Here is a 16,383-nt window from a genome sequence, read left to right as displayed (position 1 = left end):
TTGATCATACGCATGCGGTAATAATCATATCATCGTTTACCTTCTCTTCCCGTATAATGCATTTCGCGGCCGCGTACCGTTCAGCCCTTCGGCGCCAGCCCCGCCGCCTTTGGCGAGCTGGACGCAGCTCCCAAGCCATTGCCCACGATGTTCATTATCGATTGGCCCGCCATCAGCAAGACGCCTCCGCGCAGCGTCCCAGTCATAGCCCTCCCCACAAAACTTCTAGCATCTTCTCCTCTTCGCAACTTGAAGCATTACCGTTTTGCTGCGCGTTACAAACCTCGCGCCGTTGGATACGCCGGATGACTGCGGCCTCCCCCCCCCCCTTTTCCACGAGAGTAGCCACCTACAAGTTGTGGGTTGTGGTGTGACTGTACCGCAAACATCTAGACCGTGTTTCAGGCTCACGCCACACAGGATGAGAGCGTTCTCCGCCACCATAGACTCGGCGCGCTAAGTCTAGGCTGCCGAAATGAATAGACAGGATCCAGCCAGCCCGTTCGCAAGCAGCGAGAAACGAAAAAGAATTCCCCAAACGGACAGTGGCAGATTGCCAGTGCCGGCGCCACCATGGCCGCATTGCTCACTTGATCTGGTCACAATATTCGACCCGGATGTCATCACAGCGGTTATCCGCATGTCCCAGGAGGATGCCCGGCCTCCCCACTGTTTGTACCGCTGGCGAAGATTGCCGGGGCTAGAGCTTGGTTCATTCATATAGCAAGTCGGCGCTGACAAAATGCGCCACTGCTTCTTTTCTTTTGTCGCGTCTTTTTCAGGTAGGATTTTAAGTGGGATGTGTGTATGTCTGGGTGCGCGTGTGCGTGTTCGTACCAGCTGCCGTGAGGAAAGCCTTGGCTGGCTCGGATGTGGTGCCGCAAAGCAGACGAACCACACACCGCCATCGAAAACAAGGTCGAGAGGGAAACCGGGCTAGCAGCACCGCCTTCACTACAAGCTTCTGAATTTTTCCCCGCCAGGCAGTGCCGTGACGGTCACCAAGTCGTTCAGAGTGGCATAAATGTCATTGACCACCCTTATTCACCTATCTTCGTTCCCTGGTTCCTCGATCCGGGGCTGTCACCGCCATTCGTCAAGAGACCGAGGTTTAAAGCCCTCATCGTCTACCCTCACCGGTCCATCCTTTGGTTTGACGACATCCACGTCACCCGAGAAACAAGCTTAACCGCCCTCCTGATCCACATACCCCAGCCCGAGCCGGGAGATCATCCTCTGCGTTCCTCGTCACGTTCCAGGGCGCTCATCGGTTGGCGTCAGGAACTATCGAATCACGCTGGCTACTTGCACGCTAGCTCAGTCCCCGAGGATCCCAATCCGACGCCCTGCATGATCGAGCTAGACAACCCAGCCCATGTTCAAACCCCAAACAGGACTACCCCCTTATAAGTCAGCCTTACGGCCCGGCCAGTGTCTCGACCCCATGTGGGCGCCTCTCGTCCGCGGGACAGTCGTCGTCGTTTAGAACGGAAAAATGTCCGAACCTATGCGGGCCCCTGTATCACGGCCCCCACGGGCCGAGAGAACGACGACATCGTGTGGAGAGTGCCGGAGAAGAAAACAGAAGGCAAGTGCAGCATGCTGCGAAACCGCAGATTACGCCACAAGCATGGTTTTGAGAGTCCCAAGCCAGAAGCATCACATTAACCCCCGCCGTGTGTTCCATAGTGCAATCAGGGCCAGCCATGCAGTAACTGCGCGAGGAGATTCCCACAGCCGTTATGCGAATACAAGAGCAGGTGTGCCAAACCCGAACTCCCTACAATACCAATATGCGCTTGTGCTTACCTACCGTCAAACCAAGGCGTCCAAGCGCCGTGGCAGTGCCACAGAATCCTGCTTTTACCGTTTCACTGTTCCCGCCTACCCTGACTGGGGACGGAGGCTTTGACACTGAAATCTTCCGGCATCCCTCTCTGCCTCAGATCTCATCCCTCGCGTCGCCATGGAGCCAGCGCAGCAGTCAAGATGTGGAGAAGACGCTGACGCGCTGGCCCGGATTCGACGTCCTGAACCACTCTCCTACGACATCCTCCCCCAGTACATATGCCTGGAGTACAGAGCCAGGCAATCTAGCTGCTTTTGCCCCTTCCTGCGACGACGGCTGCACGTTGCACTCGGACGAGATCCACGACGCCGTCAGGACACTCCGCGCGTACCGCCCAACTTCGAGGCCCTGGCCCGGCGGCAGCTGGGATTTGGAAGGCAACGTCTGGACCGTAGCGCCGGCACTATCTCCTGGCGGCGTCGGCAGCATCCCATGGCCGGTCGCGAACCCCGCGCAGGAACTCGCCCATCTGCCAGTCGCGCAGACCATGCAGAATGCTGAGTTGTTATCGATCTGTACGTCAACTGGATCTTGCGTCTTTTCACATCCGGACCGCAGTGCTGACGATACGCCTGGCCCGCGCAGATGTCAAGTTCATGTCTCAGTTCAAGGCATCGCTGGACGGAAACCCAGATGCTTCGAACCCGTACACCAAACACCACGTTCCCTACTGCGTCCACTCGCCACTTTTGGTGCACGTCGCCATCTACACGGCGGCTTGCTTCCTTTCAGACACTGGCCACGTCCAGAGGACAGTGGCCATAGCACACAAGGGCCATGTAATCAAGCTCCTCAACGAGCACATACGGTCACAGCCCTCCACGAGCGACGAGGTGATAGCCGGTGTGGTCCAGCTTATTGTGGATGAGTGGTATGTCGTCCATGTTCCCTGTCTCGCGCCGGGAGTTTGGGGGCTGGTCGAACCCTCAAGACTACGCCGGAGGTCACCCGGGGGGTGGGAAAGAGACACTAATGGTATTTCAGGCACTGGGGAAACACCAACGACCTGCGGGCTCACCTTCGCGGTCTTCGAGACATGATCAGATGCCGGGGAGGCTTTCGTACTCTCGGTCTCTATGGTTTGATAAGCAAGCTCGCAATAACGTGAGCCACCGGTGAACAGTCCAGTCCAGGTACAGAGACAGCTAACAGCGGCCTAGAACTGACGTTGCAATCGCCCTCTCTTTCGAGGTCTCGCCCTTTCTGCAAGGCGGAAGCGAATTCGAGTTTCGTGACAACTTGCAGATACCCCTACGCCTTCCGCTGAATACACCCTTCATCTCCACGCTCGTGCCATTTTCGTCCTGTGATGATGCCCTACGCATCCACCCAGCCGTGGGCGCCATCCTCGATGACATGCGCTTCCTCCTCGCTGCGGTCCTCGCACTTCCAGAAAGGCCATCTGCCAAGGAGCTGCAAAAGGTACACACAACTTCGGCTTGGATCCACGAGCGCATCTCAGGTCTCCCTGCCGACTCCCCCGCAGCACGGCGTCCTTCAGCGGCAGCAACCTCACCTGTATCATCCTCCACAACGGGCTCTACCCCCGGGCGCGGCTCTCGACCTACACCGGAAACGGGCCAGGACGAGAACCAACAGCAGCGCCAAAACCCCCGCCGGACGCCAACACACACATTCTCACCAGCAGAAGCGTATATGCGCCACGAGGGCTCCCAAACCTCTGCCGCACCGGGACAGCAACACCAGCAACGCCACCAGCAGCAACAGCAGCCGTACCTCCCCGGTCCTCTTCCTCCACCGCAAGAAACCACCGCCACCGCCCACCACCCCCCGCCCGATTACGTCTACCAGTCCGTCCGCCTCTCGGCCCTCCTCTACAGCCGGGCCATCATGCGCCGCCAGCCGTTCAGCCTGGTCGTGAACTCGGCCGAGTTCCTCCAGCTCTGGACTACTACCTGGCGGGTGCCGCTCTCCACGTGGCGCTCGCTGCTGGGCGTCTTCAACTGGATCCTGCTGCCCATCGTGCCCGTGAGCGCGCGCGCAGATGGCGGCGGCACGTCGTCGCACGACCGGTTCGTCAAGGGCACGATGAACATCACCCTGTTGCAGATGGGCATGGATAACTGGGAGATTGCCTGCCAGGTGATGGACGCGGCGCTGAGCTTGCAGAGGTGGTTGGCGGGTGCGGTGGAGGGGTCGGCGAGTCCCCTGTCGTCGTCGGCGATGGACGGCGGGGAGGATGGGGAGGGAACGAGGACGGGCGGGAGGGAGGGGAGCTGTGGGAGTGCTGGTGGTGAAGCGGAGGGGAAGGGGGATGGTGGGGAGGTCGAGTGGGACGATAAGGGGAAGGGGAGGGAGGTGTACCGGCGAGAGGAGATGGGGTCTTGATTCGGATGATCTTCCTGCTGCTGGTCAGAGGGGTTTTTTTTTTTTAAAAAAAAAAAAATTCTATTCTATACCCATTTATATATATAAATATATATTATTATTAGGTGGGATCCAGATATGCACGTTAGGGGTAAGAAGCACCATAGCGATCTGCGCTTGGGCCCGTCGGGTACGAAAGCGGGATAGGAAAAAGGAGAGCAGAGAAAGAACGCAAGATGAGCAATAAAAAGGTTACCGGTGTGCATCATCTAGGCGGTTGTAGTAACAACTCTCAGCGGTACCTTACCGTGCAAGTTCATTCGGTTAGAGCTCATAATACCATTTCTCGGGGGGAAACATTTGCCAGAGTAGCTTCCAGGGCTGTAAGGCGAAACACTGCCCGGAGCAAACAGATGTCGTCGGTTTTTACGCAGTCAAGAAGGGCTTGACAAATTGCGGCCTTCTCTTCCTTCTCGCCATCATCTCCATTATGAGACATGTCTGGGAGCAAGGTATGGCCGACCGGAGACTCATGTGCCTGACCGCATTCTTTGACAGGGTTCGCCATTCACAAACCATATTTCCATTTTTACTTGCCTACGAGGGATACTAGGTTCTTAGCCGGCAATGGCAGACAGCCTTTCGATGGGTTCTATCCGTATCAGGGTCTAGTGGATCAAACCGCATATGTTCAGTGTCGATATGAGGGGAGACTCTAGTGAGTAACTGATTGTCCGTCGGACCTTCGAAAACACCCCGATGCCTGTAATAGACATTCCTTAAGGTCCGGGAATTCTGCAGAGCTGACTGAGGAGGCATACGCTCTGAACTTTCCTGTTTCATACTCGTCGCCCTGTCAATCCTCCGGGGTCTTCGAGACCATCCATGATCGGACCCGTACCGTTGAGGGGATCAGATCGGCATCAAACGTGGGTTACACAGCATCCTTACTTTCAATACAGAGATCCAGCGGCAGATTCTGCATGCAGAGCTCCCAAGTTTGCTCCCAATCAGGCACCTTATCAACGCCCGAGACGCAAAAGTACTGTTTATTAACTGGATGGGACTGGCATGATGCATTTTCTGCCCGGTTTTTGTTCTGTTTGACCTGACTCCGCAGCACGACATTGACAGCGCCTATCATGATCCAGCTTAGGGCCCCTGAAATCGACAACTCCCCAACATCAAGCGGGGTTGATGGGGCCGTCTCAACGGAGCCGCCTGGCGTCCACTCGCACTTAGCCTACCGCGCGCATGTACACACCTTCGAAGTGCTAACCCTTCTTCGATACGACGTCGGTCGTTTTAAGTCCGGACGCGCCCAGTGAGGCGGCTTTCCCATACCATGGCCGGCGTGTCGACAACCTGGTCTCGTTGTCCTGCGTGGAACCAGCGCTCTGGGCACACAAACGTCGAGTAGCTCTCCTTGAGCGCCTCTCTGTCCCCAGCGGCGTCAGGGTTGCGGGCATGCCCGACTTTAGTTCTCCTGCCGCCTATGCCGGCCTTGTCTCGCGGCAGTGGATGCTGGGGTCTTCTGGAGCCACGACCAGCACTCTCACACGCAGGATACTTTGTCCGGCTGGCCGCGACGGGCGTGATGCATGTACGCATTTAGTGGCGGGCATTTGAAGCTTGTTACCTCTCTCTCTCTCATGGCTACCGACCAGATCACCATTTTCTACTAGTACCATTTTAGTCTCGATGTTACCGCACCATTTAGCTTGGGGGAGCTTACTTGGGCCCCCGGGATGGAGACCGGATTCACCAGCGAGCGGGTCATGGCATTCGTGGCTCCATTCCAGGCCGTAGACAGCTTGAGCGGGCCATGCAATTGTGTTAGTCTTTTGCGGCATGGGCCGTGTTGGCGCCGCGGCGAACCTTTTACTGCGCCCCGTTGCCAGGAGCTACCCACCTAGCCTTCTACGGCTAGAGTCTTACTGGCTTAATGAACCGGGCAGTGCACCGTTCTGTATCTTGGGCTCGTCGGATTGTTTTGAAAGAAAGGGGTGGAGTGGGGTGTGTGTTCCAGGTTATCAGTTTTGAGCAGCCGGAATGCCGAGGTCAACGGTGCAATGGCACGGCTGAGGCCGGAAATTAGGACACCCATGTCACCACGAGGCTGGTGCTGATGAGCAGCACAGCCAGGTCAGCGAGCCGACCCAGCTTTGCAACAAAGTAGGGGTGGAGGGGGGAGGGGAGGGGGGAAGAGGTTGCACTCTTTCCCGCAAGGAGCATGAATACACTGTTAGAATTGCTTCGCCCAATTCTCAGCACACCCTTCAAGTCGCCGGTATTACGGCATCTGTATAACGTTTACAACGGCATTGGTTTTGCCTATCCGGTAACCTCCCCGGGGGAATGATGGTGGTCAACGTTCGGGTCGGTGAGCATCCGGTGACCCACCAGCCCCGGCTTCCGGAGGCAGGGCACACCGAAGCTTGGGAGCGAATGCCGTGTATCTTGTGTATGTGCCGAGACCTGCACTTGGGCTAAGAACGAATGGGGGAATGGAGTGCGAGAGAGAGAGAGAGAGACGCGAGTGCAGAAGATGTGGGTGGCACGCACTCGAGATGGATGAAGCATCCAGTAGCAGTCAGGTACCAAGCTACCCGCAAAGGTAACCTTACTTCCTGGGGCCTCTCGCCAACCTCTCCGCCAACCTCTTCCCATGGCCTTTCCTTCGGAGTGGAGTTTTGGCTCGATAAGACGGTGAATTGGCAAGAGACGTGCCAATCAGAATCACCGCAGCCAACTGCAGAAGGCTGAGACTCTCCAATGAGAGGGTCTAGAGGCCGCACTGCTGCAGCGCTGGCGGATTTATCGCCTCGTCGTGCATGGCCTTTTCGCTGGCATGATTCGTCCGCAGACGATCCATAGACGACGCGAGAGGAAAAGGCCACAGTCTAGGACAGCAGACAGGACCATCCTATACGGTATTTACAAGGTTGGGCAGAGACGCATGCATGCAACTTCGTTGCAAGGTGAAGAGAAAGTTGGTGTCGTGGTCTGTTCGTCTGCGTGCCGTCCGCCCAACCATGCTGGTGCGCCCAGATCTCGTCCCCTCCCGATCATATGCATCCTCGATCGGGCAGCCGGCCCTGGAGTGCAGATGAAAGACGAGCGGGGACGGGGAGGGTGGAAGGATGGTGGGAGGATGGTGGGAGGATGGTGGGAGGATGGGGAAACAGAATGCAGCGGGCAGCATGGAGGTCTGGCGAGGACAGAACGAGTGCCGTCGCCTGTCCCAGCAGCAGATCCGGCGGCAGAGGCGACAAGCGCACAATTCTGCCAATTTACAACTTAGCGACTTGCAGTATCGCAATTGGAGCGTCTGGCATTTTATGACGTCGCGGTGGCTTGCGCCGAGCGGTCTGTATTTTCCACGCCTCCCCCAGGTTGGGTCGGCTTGCTATTGGATTTTAATGCCTTATTTTCTGGTTTCGCTTTTTCCTTTCCACTGAGCGGAGGACGAGGAATCGGCGGACTGCTGGAGCGCGGATGTGGGAAGCGGGACAGGCACCGCAAATGGCCCATCATCCCTGGCCAGCCGAGCCCGTTAATCACACCTTGGCTCGTGCGTTGTCATTTGGCAGCCTCTGACTGGAGCGAGGCAGAAATGTCAGCCCCGCTCCCCCTCATCCCTCTCGCGCAGAGCGAAGAGAGCCGAGTCTCCCTCGACAGCCAATCGCGCCACGGCGTTCGCTTCTTACGAGGCTAATTCAGAGCCGAGTGCATCCAGCTCAGCACGCACAGCCTTACCTTCTGCAAGTCGTCCGCTCTCCGTCGCCCGCCATCCCGCCTCCCTCCCAGTGTGGCCTCACCTCATACTTGCTGTGCTTCGTATCAATCTCCTACCGTCAATTCGCCCCTTCTTTCGCTTGTCCCTTTATTCATTTTTCCCCGGAATTTTTGGTCGTCGAGAGAGCGAGGTTTACGGCATCTGCGGCCTGCCGAGAACCCCCCTCCACTCATTCTCCCGCTCTCTCTCTCTCTCCCTCTCATTCTCTCTTCCCCTCCTCCCCCCGCCCCCCCCTCCTCTCCCCCTTGTCCTGGGCTCGACTAGCATCCGTCCCTCTTTCTGGCGTCCCCGCCGTTTCAGCTGCCCGTACCGGACCATGGAGCCTTCTTCAAAACGGAGGAGGCTGGCCCCGAAGGTTCCCGATCCCCCGGCTTTGCCGTCCCTTACGCCGACGCCGGCGCCGCAGACCCAGAACCAACCTCCGGCCCACGGCTTCCCTCAGGACCAGGTGGGTGATGATATTCGCCGCTGTCGCCGCTTGCCGGCACAGTTCTCTCGCCGCCTGCCCCTTTGCTGCTACCGCCGCCGGACACTGACAGATCCCCTAGATACCGACGCCACACTATGCACACCCCGAGGCGATTGGGCGGCTGCCCGAGCGCGATGAGTTCGAGGCATTCGCCCGCCATCTTCAGGATGCCGCCATACACATCCAGCAGCAGACGCTAAAGCCGAAGCACACCAGTGTGTCGGTGCTGATGTTGCGATGGGAGGAGGACACTTCGGTCGAACAGGACCTTTTGGCCCTGGAAAGGGTGTTTCAGGAGCGCTACCACTATCACACTAACAGATGGGCCATCCCTACTGTTCCGAATCCCAGTATAAAGCTCGGGGTCCAGATGGCTTCGTTCTTGGACAATGCCCGCCCGGACCACCTCTTGATCATATATTACGCTGGCCACGGCTACGTAGGGCCCGATAACCAGCTGTACTGGGCTTGGTGGGTGAAATATGGCGATCTTAGGGGCCTGTCTGCCCGTGCTAACCTCCTGTGCCCAGTAACACGCGCGAAGATGCCGCCAAGTTGAAATGGGATGGCGTCCGCTGCCTGTTCGAGGATGCCCAGTCCGAGATCTTGCTCCTGATCGACTCGTGCGCCGTCCGTGATACGCCCATGGCTGGGAGCCACGGCGCCAAGCAAGCCATCGCTGCATACACGCCCGAGCAGACTTCGTTGGAACCCGGATCCCGCTCCTTCACTGCTACGTTGGCTGAGACGCTCCATAAGCTCAGCACACCGGGCCGGCCTTTTAGCGTGCAGAAACTGTACGACGATCTCCGGCAACAGAGGCAACAGGAAAACGCCCAGGCACTGGCCAGGTTATCCAATGGAGCTACCAAGTCAAGCCCGGCCCCGGGAAGGTTGCCCGCCTTCTTCACGCTGACACCCGCGAAGGGGCAGGGGATAATCCTAGTCCCCTTAGACCCAAAGGCGTCTCAGCTGCAGTCACCGCCTCAGTCAGCCGATGCAGATGTTCAGAGTTCTTGGAGATCGAGCCCCGAGGACCGGCCGCTTAGGCCGGAGGAAATCATCGACCTGAGTTTGGACGAACAGAGGGTGCTGGTGTGCACCACATTCGTCGGCGATGCAAGCCCCGACATGGCCTTCTTCCATCAGTGGCTTCATAATACCCCGTCTGCGGCCTCGAAGATCACTGTTGAGGGCATGTTTCTGGGGCCACCCACGATGCTACTCATTTCTATGCCGCATCACGTTTGGAACATTGTACAACATGACAAGGTCTGTTGCTTTCTCGGATATATCAGCTCTCACAACATGATACACCTGTACCAACGGCTCGTCAGCTCGGCGGCCAATGGCACGCTGGTGGCGGCCAAGGACGGCGAGGCCAAGGGCAGCCCTCCCATTCACCGGCGTGAGCATGCTGGCCAATACTCTACTCTCCAGGAGGAAGCGGCAGGGCATCCAGGCAGCCATCGCCCCCAGGCGGTCGCAACCACTGGGCCTGCGGCACTCCCCCGGGGGAGCCGGCCCCAAACACCGGCCGCTGGTCCCAAAGACGAGGCTGAGATGCAAGAGGCGGCGGAGCAGCTCAAGGCATTGAGCCATGTCCGACACGTCAGCGTCGATACCCCGGCAACGGCGGACCGTCAAGCACCGAGGGTAGGGGACAGTATTGCTGTCAGGCATGTGGGCGACCCCGGTTCTCCGCCGGAAGCTGTTGAACCCGTCACCGATGGAAGTATGTACAGCACCGAATACGGCACCCCCTCCGCCAAACCGAAAGCCAGGAGACCACTTCAGAAGCAAACTCCGAAGCAAGAGGTTCGCTGCAGTCATTGCAGCCACGCTCCCTTCAAGGATTCATCGTCGCTCCGCAAACACATTGCGGCAGCGCATACCAGGCCGTTCCCCTGCGCATTTTCGTTTGCTGGCTGCACGAGCACATTCGGATCCAAGAACGAGTGGAAACGACACATTGCTTCGCAGCATCTATGTCTGCAATACTATCGGTGCTCGGCTTGCCCGCAGAGCAGCGCCGACGGCAAGGGCAACGAGTTCAACCGCAAGGATCTGTTCACCCAGCATCTTCGCCGGATGCATGCGCCGTTTGCTATCAAGAAGGCGATAAACAAGGGGGAAGGCAAGCTGCAGGCGGAATGGGATACTCACGTCAAGGAGATGCAGACGTCTTGTCTCGTCACCCGAAGACAGCCTCCGCAACGCTCAGCATGCCCCAAGCCCGACTGCCAGAGCGTCTTTGAGGGCCCGGGATCGTGGGATGAATGGACGGAGCACGTTGGCCGGCATATGGAAAAGGGCGAGGCGCAGCGGTTGGGAGTCGACCATCTGTTGGCGAAGTGGGCGCTGGATGAAGGCATCATTGAGCGGCAGGATGATGATGAGTACAGACTTTGCGGCGGGAACGGATCGGGTGGAGGCGAGAGGGACTCAATCAACAACAACAATAACAATAACAATAACAATAACAACAATCCCAGCAGCAGCAGCAGCAGCAGCAGCAGCAGCAGTGGCAGTAACGGCAACATAAAGTTCCTCTCAGATGGTGGAAAAATGGAAGACGACGACGATCCTTCCATCACAGTCGCGATACCCGCTCCGGTTTCGGACAGTATGGATGTGGACTGAGAGCGGCGTAGGTCGTGTGGTGTGGCAGGCGACGGAAGTTGGAATCGCTTTTTTGTTATAAAACAAATCCAGGCCCGGCGGGTCTCATGTTTTCTGGGTTGAGCATCACGGCATAGGTTTACGACAGCGCATGGAAAAGCTGGCGTTCAGGATGGGGGGGTATATACACGACCTTGATGAGACCATGTGATAGGCTGAGGTGGAGGCTGCGGTTGCTTTTTTTGCATGGGCCTTTAAAGGGGCTTGCTTTTGTTGTCTACACAGGCTTGGAACCAAACGCCACTACGATGTCTTGGTTAAGGATATCTAGAGATGGGACTGCGTTCTTTCACAGCGAGCCCTTCTGTAGCCAGGAGTCTTGGTTTATGCGATGTACCCATCTGCTTCCTCTGCCGCGGCTCGCGGAATTGTGACTCGTCAGCTCACAGATAGTCCTGGATGAGAAATGCGCACCGGACGACCGAGCCGAATCACGGGACGATTTGCGAAGCGAGAACCGAATGAGCATAAACCCGGGCAAGTGTATGATAGAGAGACTAACTAATTATTCAATGCTCCGTCTGTTGATATATGCCCATGCTGCTGGCGCGATCACTTTGTAGAAACCGCCAACATAGAAGTAGGAGAAAATATACAAAACTACAAGCCCGTATATTTTGGATCAATCGATTACTAAGTAATGATTTGAGTTGAAGATGAGTGGTCCACTATTTTCCACCTGATTCCCCCGTTCCCAGAAGGACCGAAACTTTGGTATGGCTGGCGTCGAAAGTCATTCCGCCTCCACCCCTGTCAAATCATAATCCCTTTATTTTATCTTAATTTTTTTTTTGGGCAATTTACTCAACTCCGTCAATATTGATGGTGAACTCGCCAGTCAGAGGCTGGTCGACCTCAACGTTGGTCTCCTCGACGTCCTCCTCCTTACCCCTCTTGCGGCCCTTGCCGAGGATGGTTACCTTTGTGATCCTGGTGGCCGTCTTGTACCCGAACCGGCCGCGCGCCACCAGCACGCCGCGCGCGTACCGGAACGTGACGAGGGTGGTGCCGCCCTGCTGCTCGAGGCTGATGCCGTCGTCGAGGTACAGCTGGCCCGAGGCGGTGCCGTCGGCGCCGAGGGGGACGAGCAGCTCAAAGTGCTGCTCGCGCAGCTCCGCCGTCGTCATGGCCGACCGGACCCGCGCGGGGACGATGACGCCGCCGCGCAGGAACAACGGGATTTCGGTCAGGCCTTGGTTGGAGACGCGCATCGTCCGCCCCCGGCCCTGGATCCGCTTGTGCGAGTACCAGTCGTAGAAGACGTCGCGCGGCAGGTAGACGTCGACGCTCGTCGCCTTCTCCTCAGTGACGGGTGCTACTAGGAGGCCCGGGCCGTAGAAGTACTGCAGTTCGAGACCAAACGTCTTGGCGTCGTCGGGATAGAGGTAGAACATGGGGTTAATGAGCGGGGTGCCGTCGAGGGTCTGCTGGTGCATGGCCGTGTAAATGTAGTCCAGGAGCCGGTAGCGGATGTCGATGGCCTTGCGCGCAGCCTCGACGACGGTGGGCCATCGGTAGAACTCCTGCGGGATGGCCGGAATGTACTCGTTGTGGTTGCGGTAGAAGGGGGCGAAGGCGCCGAGCATGGCCCAGCGCGCGCAGAGCGGCTCCGTCGTGTTGCCCGCGAAGCCGCAGACGTCGGCCCCGACCATGGGCACTTGGTAGATGGCCGCAAAGGCCATCATGGTGCGGATGGCGGCCCGGTAGTGGTCCCAACTAGACACGTTGTCCCCCAGCCACTTGCCAACCGCCTTGCCAGCACCCGCAAATGTGGAGCGCGTGATGATAAGCGGGCGCAGGCCGGGCCTCCTGTTCAGCATGGCTTCACGCGACTGGACGGACATCACTGTTGGGGGGGTAGACGCGTCAGTAAGGATCGGCTGAGCCTGAGAGGAGGCCAAACAAAAATAAATAAATAAATAAATAAAATAAAATAAACACTTACTAGTTCCATAGAGATTGTGCACATCGTACTCGGCCAGGCCGTTCTCGTGAATCACATTGGTGTTTACCGTCTTGTTCGAGATGCCCCCTTTCTTCGCGTTCCAAGAGTCCATGTATGCTGCCTTGTTGTGGATGGCGTACTTGGGGAAGAGGAGGTCCCGACCAGGAAGGCCCATCCACTTGCCATCAACAGCCGCACGAGCTTCGACGGCGGCGGGCTCGACGGGCAAACTCCGGACCACTGGAGAGCTAATGCTCGTGGCGTCTCCGCTCCGTTTGCAGTCGGTACCCTCAGGCTGGAACTCGCATGGCCATCCGGGCAAGGGGCGTGGAGCGTGGCTTCGCACCTCTGGCGGCGTGGGCGGGAAACCGATGGCGGCAGTGAAAGGGTCGTCGCACGGGAAGAAGCACGGGAAGTTGGACGGCTCATTCATGTCGATCCAGAGCCCGTCAATGTCGACGCCAGTGTCCTTGGAGAAGAACTGGGCAAACTCGTTGTTCCAATACCTAGAGATGTTGGTAGAGAACCAGTCGGGGAACACCGAGACTCCGGGCCAGACGACACCGAGATACTCGGAGCCATTTTCACGCTTGAGGAAGATGCGGTCCTCAACACCTCGAGTATAAGCCGGGTAATCGGCGTAAGCTACAGCCGGGTCCACCATGACGATATAATGCTGGTTTTTGGAGTGCAATTGGTCTACGATGCCCCGCATCAACGGCATCGGGAACCTCTCGGGGTCGTTGGAGAAGACCTATGTTTCGTCAGAGAAGGCGCTCGGTGAAGGGTTATAAAAAAAGATGGCGAAAACGCGGTGCAGTGGCTACTCACCCGTCTCCGGTCCATGTAGTCAATGTCCGTCCACATTGTCTCAAGCGGGATCGCGTTCGTGCTGTAATTGTGGATGACTTCAGCGACCTCGAAGGCGTCTCGGTAGCCGTACCGGCACGAATGAAAGCCGAAACCCCAGTAGGGCATCATGGCAGGCAGCCCGGCGATCTCGGCGTATTGCCGCGAGACCTCGACGGGGCTCGGGCCGGCAACAAAATAAAAGTCCAATACTCCGCCCAACGTGTTATACTCGAGGTACTGGCCCGAGGGCCCATCCTTGTCGAGTTTGATGTCCATGCCGTTGGAGTTGAGGAAGAAGACGCCATGGGTACCACTCTTGCGGTGTTCAAAATATACGGGGTGGTTGCCGTACAAGTTGGCGCCATTGGGCGTTGCGAACGAATCTTGACTCCACAAGGTCCTGATATAGTTGGTTGTGTTCAACCGGAAAGGGTCCGAATGCTCACCGAGACCGTAGACGTTTGGGTTCTCGGGCAGCTTGGTCCGTAGGCGCAGGTATTGAGACTGAAAGATGAGGGATGCCGCGGACGAGTCAAAAAGCACCTCGCCCGTCTTAGCACGCGAGACGGAAAAGGAGAAAGGGTTGGTCTTGTACTTGAAGACCAACGAGGATCTCTTCGCACTGGTCCCGGAGCTCTTTGGACGGGGAAAGACCGACTCGGGGACCTGATAAACAACATCATCGGCATCCTGGATCTTCACGTGAAGGCGATTCTCTTTGATATCTCCATGTCAGCGTCCGTTACCAGTATTCACAGAAGATTCAGGCCACTCACCTGTCTCATACGTAACTTCCAGGCGGAGTTTCTCCAAGTCAGACCCGTAAGTGTTGCAAGGGGGTCCGGCGAGGCTCAAATCAGCCGTGAGACCAGTGGCGCTTGTCTTGACGTTGGAGGCCGTGTAGCCGGGGCACTCGCTCGCGATAGAGCGGAGCTGGGGCGGCAGCGCAGCGGAGCAGGCCGCAGCGAGCAACCCGAGGCCAATGACGCGAGGACCGAGCATGACGTCTCACGGGCGCAGGCAGTTTTTGGTGAAGCGGCGGCACTGATGCGGTTGCTTGCCCGCCAGCATCAGCAAGGGCGGGAGAAATGGGCTATTTATCCACCGAACGACAATCCCAAGATGAGCCTGGACCTTCTGCTCCCCTGCGCCATGATGCAGTCGCGCATCCGGCCCTCCCGGGTTAGGTAGGTACCTGCATCACCAGCAACCATCAGCGCCGATCCCCCTCCAACCTCGGTTTCTCCTCAGTCGGTCGATTCGAGTACGGTGTGTCGTCGGACAAGTTCTAGAGCCAGTACCAATCAATTGCGGACCCGACAGCCAGGTTGGGCAACCTGATCGCTGCGTGTCTCTTGGGCAACTCCGCTGGGAATAATAGATATCTCCATTGCATCGTCATCGGCCTGGGCGAGGCCGGCCGAATGGTAAGGCAAAAGGGCCGTTTTCGAAGCAGCCGGCCGATGCTGGAGAATCTTGGCAGCCGCCTTCCCCACGGAGGCCCCCGCTTAGTTCAACGTTCGGCCATGGTGCTCCTTGGGTCCTGGCCCGCCGGGTGTAGCCCGTCTGGTTCCGGTTGCCGGTCAAGCCGCAGCGGCGGACGGCGATACAGAAAGAAAGTCTGAAAAGAGCCTTCTGGCGTTTGCCTTATCTGACGATTGAGTGTCTTCAGGGATTGGAGTTTCTACCGCGAGCATCTATTGCTGGGCCTTGGCGCTGCCCTACAACAAGCTCCCCCCGGTCCCCCGGTGGTTCCAATGCAGGTCATTAAAGGGCCGAATGCGGGGGTGAGAACCACCGGCCAAGACCCATCTTGGCTGTGCCGGACCGTTGCCAAGGTGCTGAGACGATGCCGGTGGGTCGCGTAGTTGCAGACTGCCGCTTCCGTGAAGATATAAGACTCGGCCGCAAGATTGTCCGGGATGGAAAGGTTATCGGCGGCTGGCGCGAAGTCGCTTTCGCTCTGGCGCATTGCCGCAGCAGATGCGTCTTAGAGGAAAAAGAATGGTTGTATGAGATGGCCGAAAAGCAGTAATATGCCATTTGGATGGTTTTATGGCGGCTATTCAACGCATAGACAATCCCAGGCAATGATTACCCACAGCTTTTGGGTACTAAAGCATCGCGGCGCATCGGGGCCAAAGTCGCTCTGCTCGCCGGCATTCCCGCGACTGTGTAGCCGGCCTTGTGTGCTGCCACATGTTCTGCCACATGTTGAGCATCTGCACTTTGTCCCCTTTGAAATGAGAGCATCTTTCGGATTGTGGATACTCGCTTTTCGGGGACGCACACGATGTTTGCAGAGCTGAGATGCTGGCGAACAGTGCGGTGGTGGTGTAGATGGAGGAGAACGAAACGAAAAAGGGCTGGTGCAGTTGTGGAGCACATTCCAACTTGCCATCCCCACATAAAACCCGAAACCAGTCTAGAGCACCCCTTTGATCCTTGCCTAAGCTTGA

At 57.5% G+C, this 16,383-nt stretch overlaps 4 protein-coding genes across 4 annotated transcripts; 2 read left to right on the top strand and 2 right to left on the bottom strand.

Annotated features, from left to right (window-relative positions):
- Positions 1 to 1,495: 1,495 nt before the first annotated feature.
- On the top strand, positions 1,496 to 4,198 carry MFIFM68171_04020 (uncharacterized protein; the record flags this gene model as incomplete). Its single annotated transcript, XM_071059440.1, has 6 exons — positions 1,496 to 1,588; positions 1,690 to 1,760; positions 1,826 to 2,364; positions 2,435 to 2,720; positions 2,834 to 2,953; positions 3,010 to 4,198. 6 exons carry the CDS (start codon positions 1,496 to 1,498, stop codon positions 4,196 to 4,198), a joined length of 2,298 nt encoding a protein of 765 aa, XP_070915541.1.
- MFIFM68171_04021 (uncharacterized protein) lies at positions 1,985 to 2,338 on the bottom strand (the record flags this gene model as incomplete). The annotated part of the gene is made up of 1 exon (XM_071059441.1): positions 1,985 to 2,338. The coding sequence occupies one exon, from the start codon at positions 2,336 to 2,338 to the stop codon at positions 1,985 to 1,987; it is 354 nt and encodes a 117-aa protein (XP_070915542.1).
- A 4,094-nt stretch (positions 4,199 to 8,292) lies between the features above and the next one.
- On the top strand, positions 8,293 to 11,088 carry MFIFM68171_04019 (uncharacterized protein; the record flags this gene model as incomplete). The annotated part of the gene is made up of 3 exons (XM_071059439.1): positions 8,293 to 8,424; positions 8,525 to 8,916; positions 8,976 to 11,088. 3 exons carry the CDS (start codon positions 8,293 to 8,295, stop codon positions 11,086 to 11,088), a joined length of 2,637 nt encoding a protein of 878 aa, XP_070915540.1.
- Positions 11,089 to 11,927: 839 nt separating this feature from the next.
- MFIFM68171_04018 (uncharacterized protein) lies at positions 11,928 to 14,926 on the bottom strand (the record flags this gene model as incomplete). The annotated part of the gene is made up of 4 exons (XM_071059438.1): positions 11,928 to 12,973; positions 13,073 to 13,826; positions 13,904 to 14,640; positions 14,701 to 14,926. The coding sequence occupies 4 exons, from the start codon at positions 14,924 to 14,926 to the stop codon at positions 11,928 to 11,930; spliced, it is 2,763 nt and encodes a 920-aa protein (XP_070915539.1).
- Between the last annotated feature and the right edge of the window lie 1,457 nt (positions 14,927 to 16,383).

Source organism: Madurella fahalii (assembly GCF_045866475.1).
Source record: "Madurella fahalii IFM 68171 DNA, scaffold_2, whole genome shotgun sequence".
NCBI classification, from domain to species: Eukaryota; Fungi; Ascomycota; class Sordariomycetes; order Sordariales; genus Madurella; species Madurella fahalii.
Note: the sequence above shows the minus strand (reverse complement) of the source record. Positions and strands in the feature narration are given on the sequence as shown.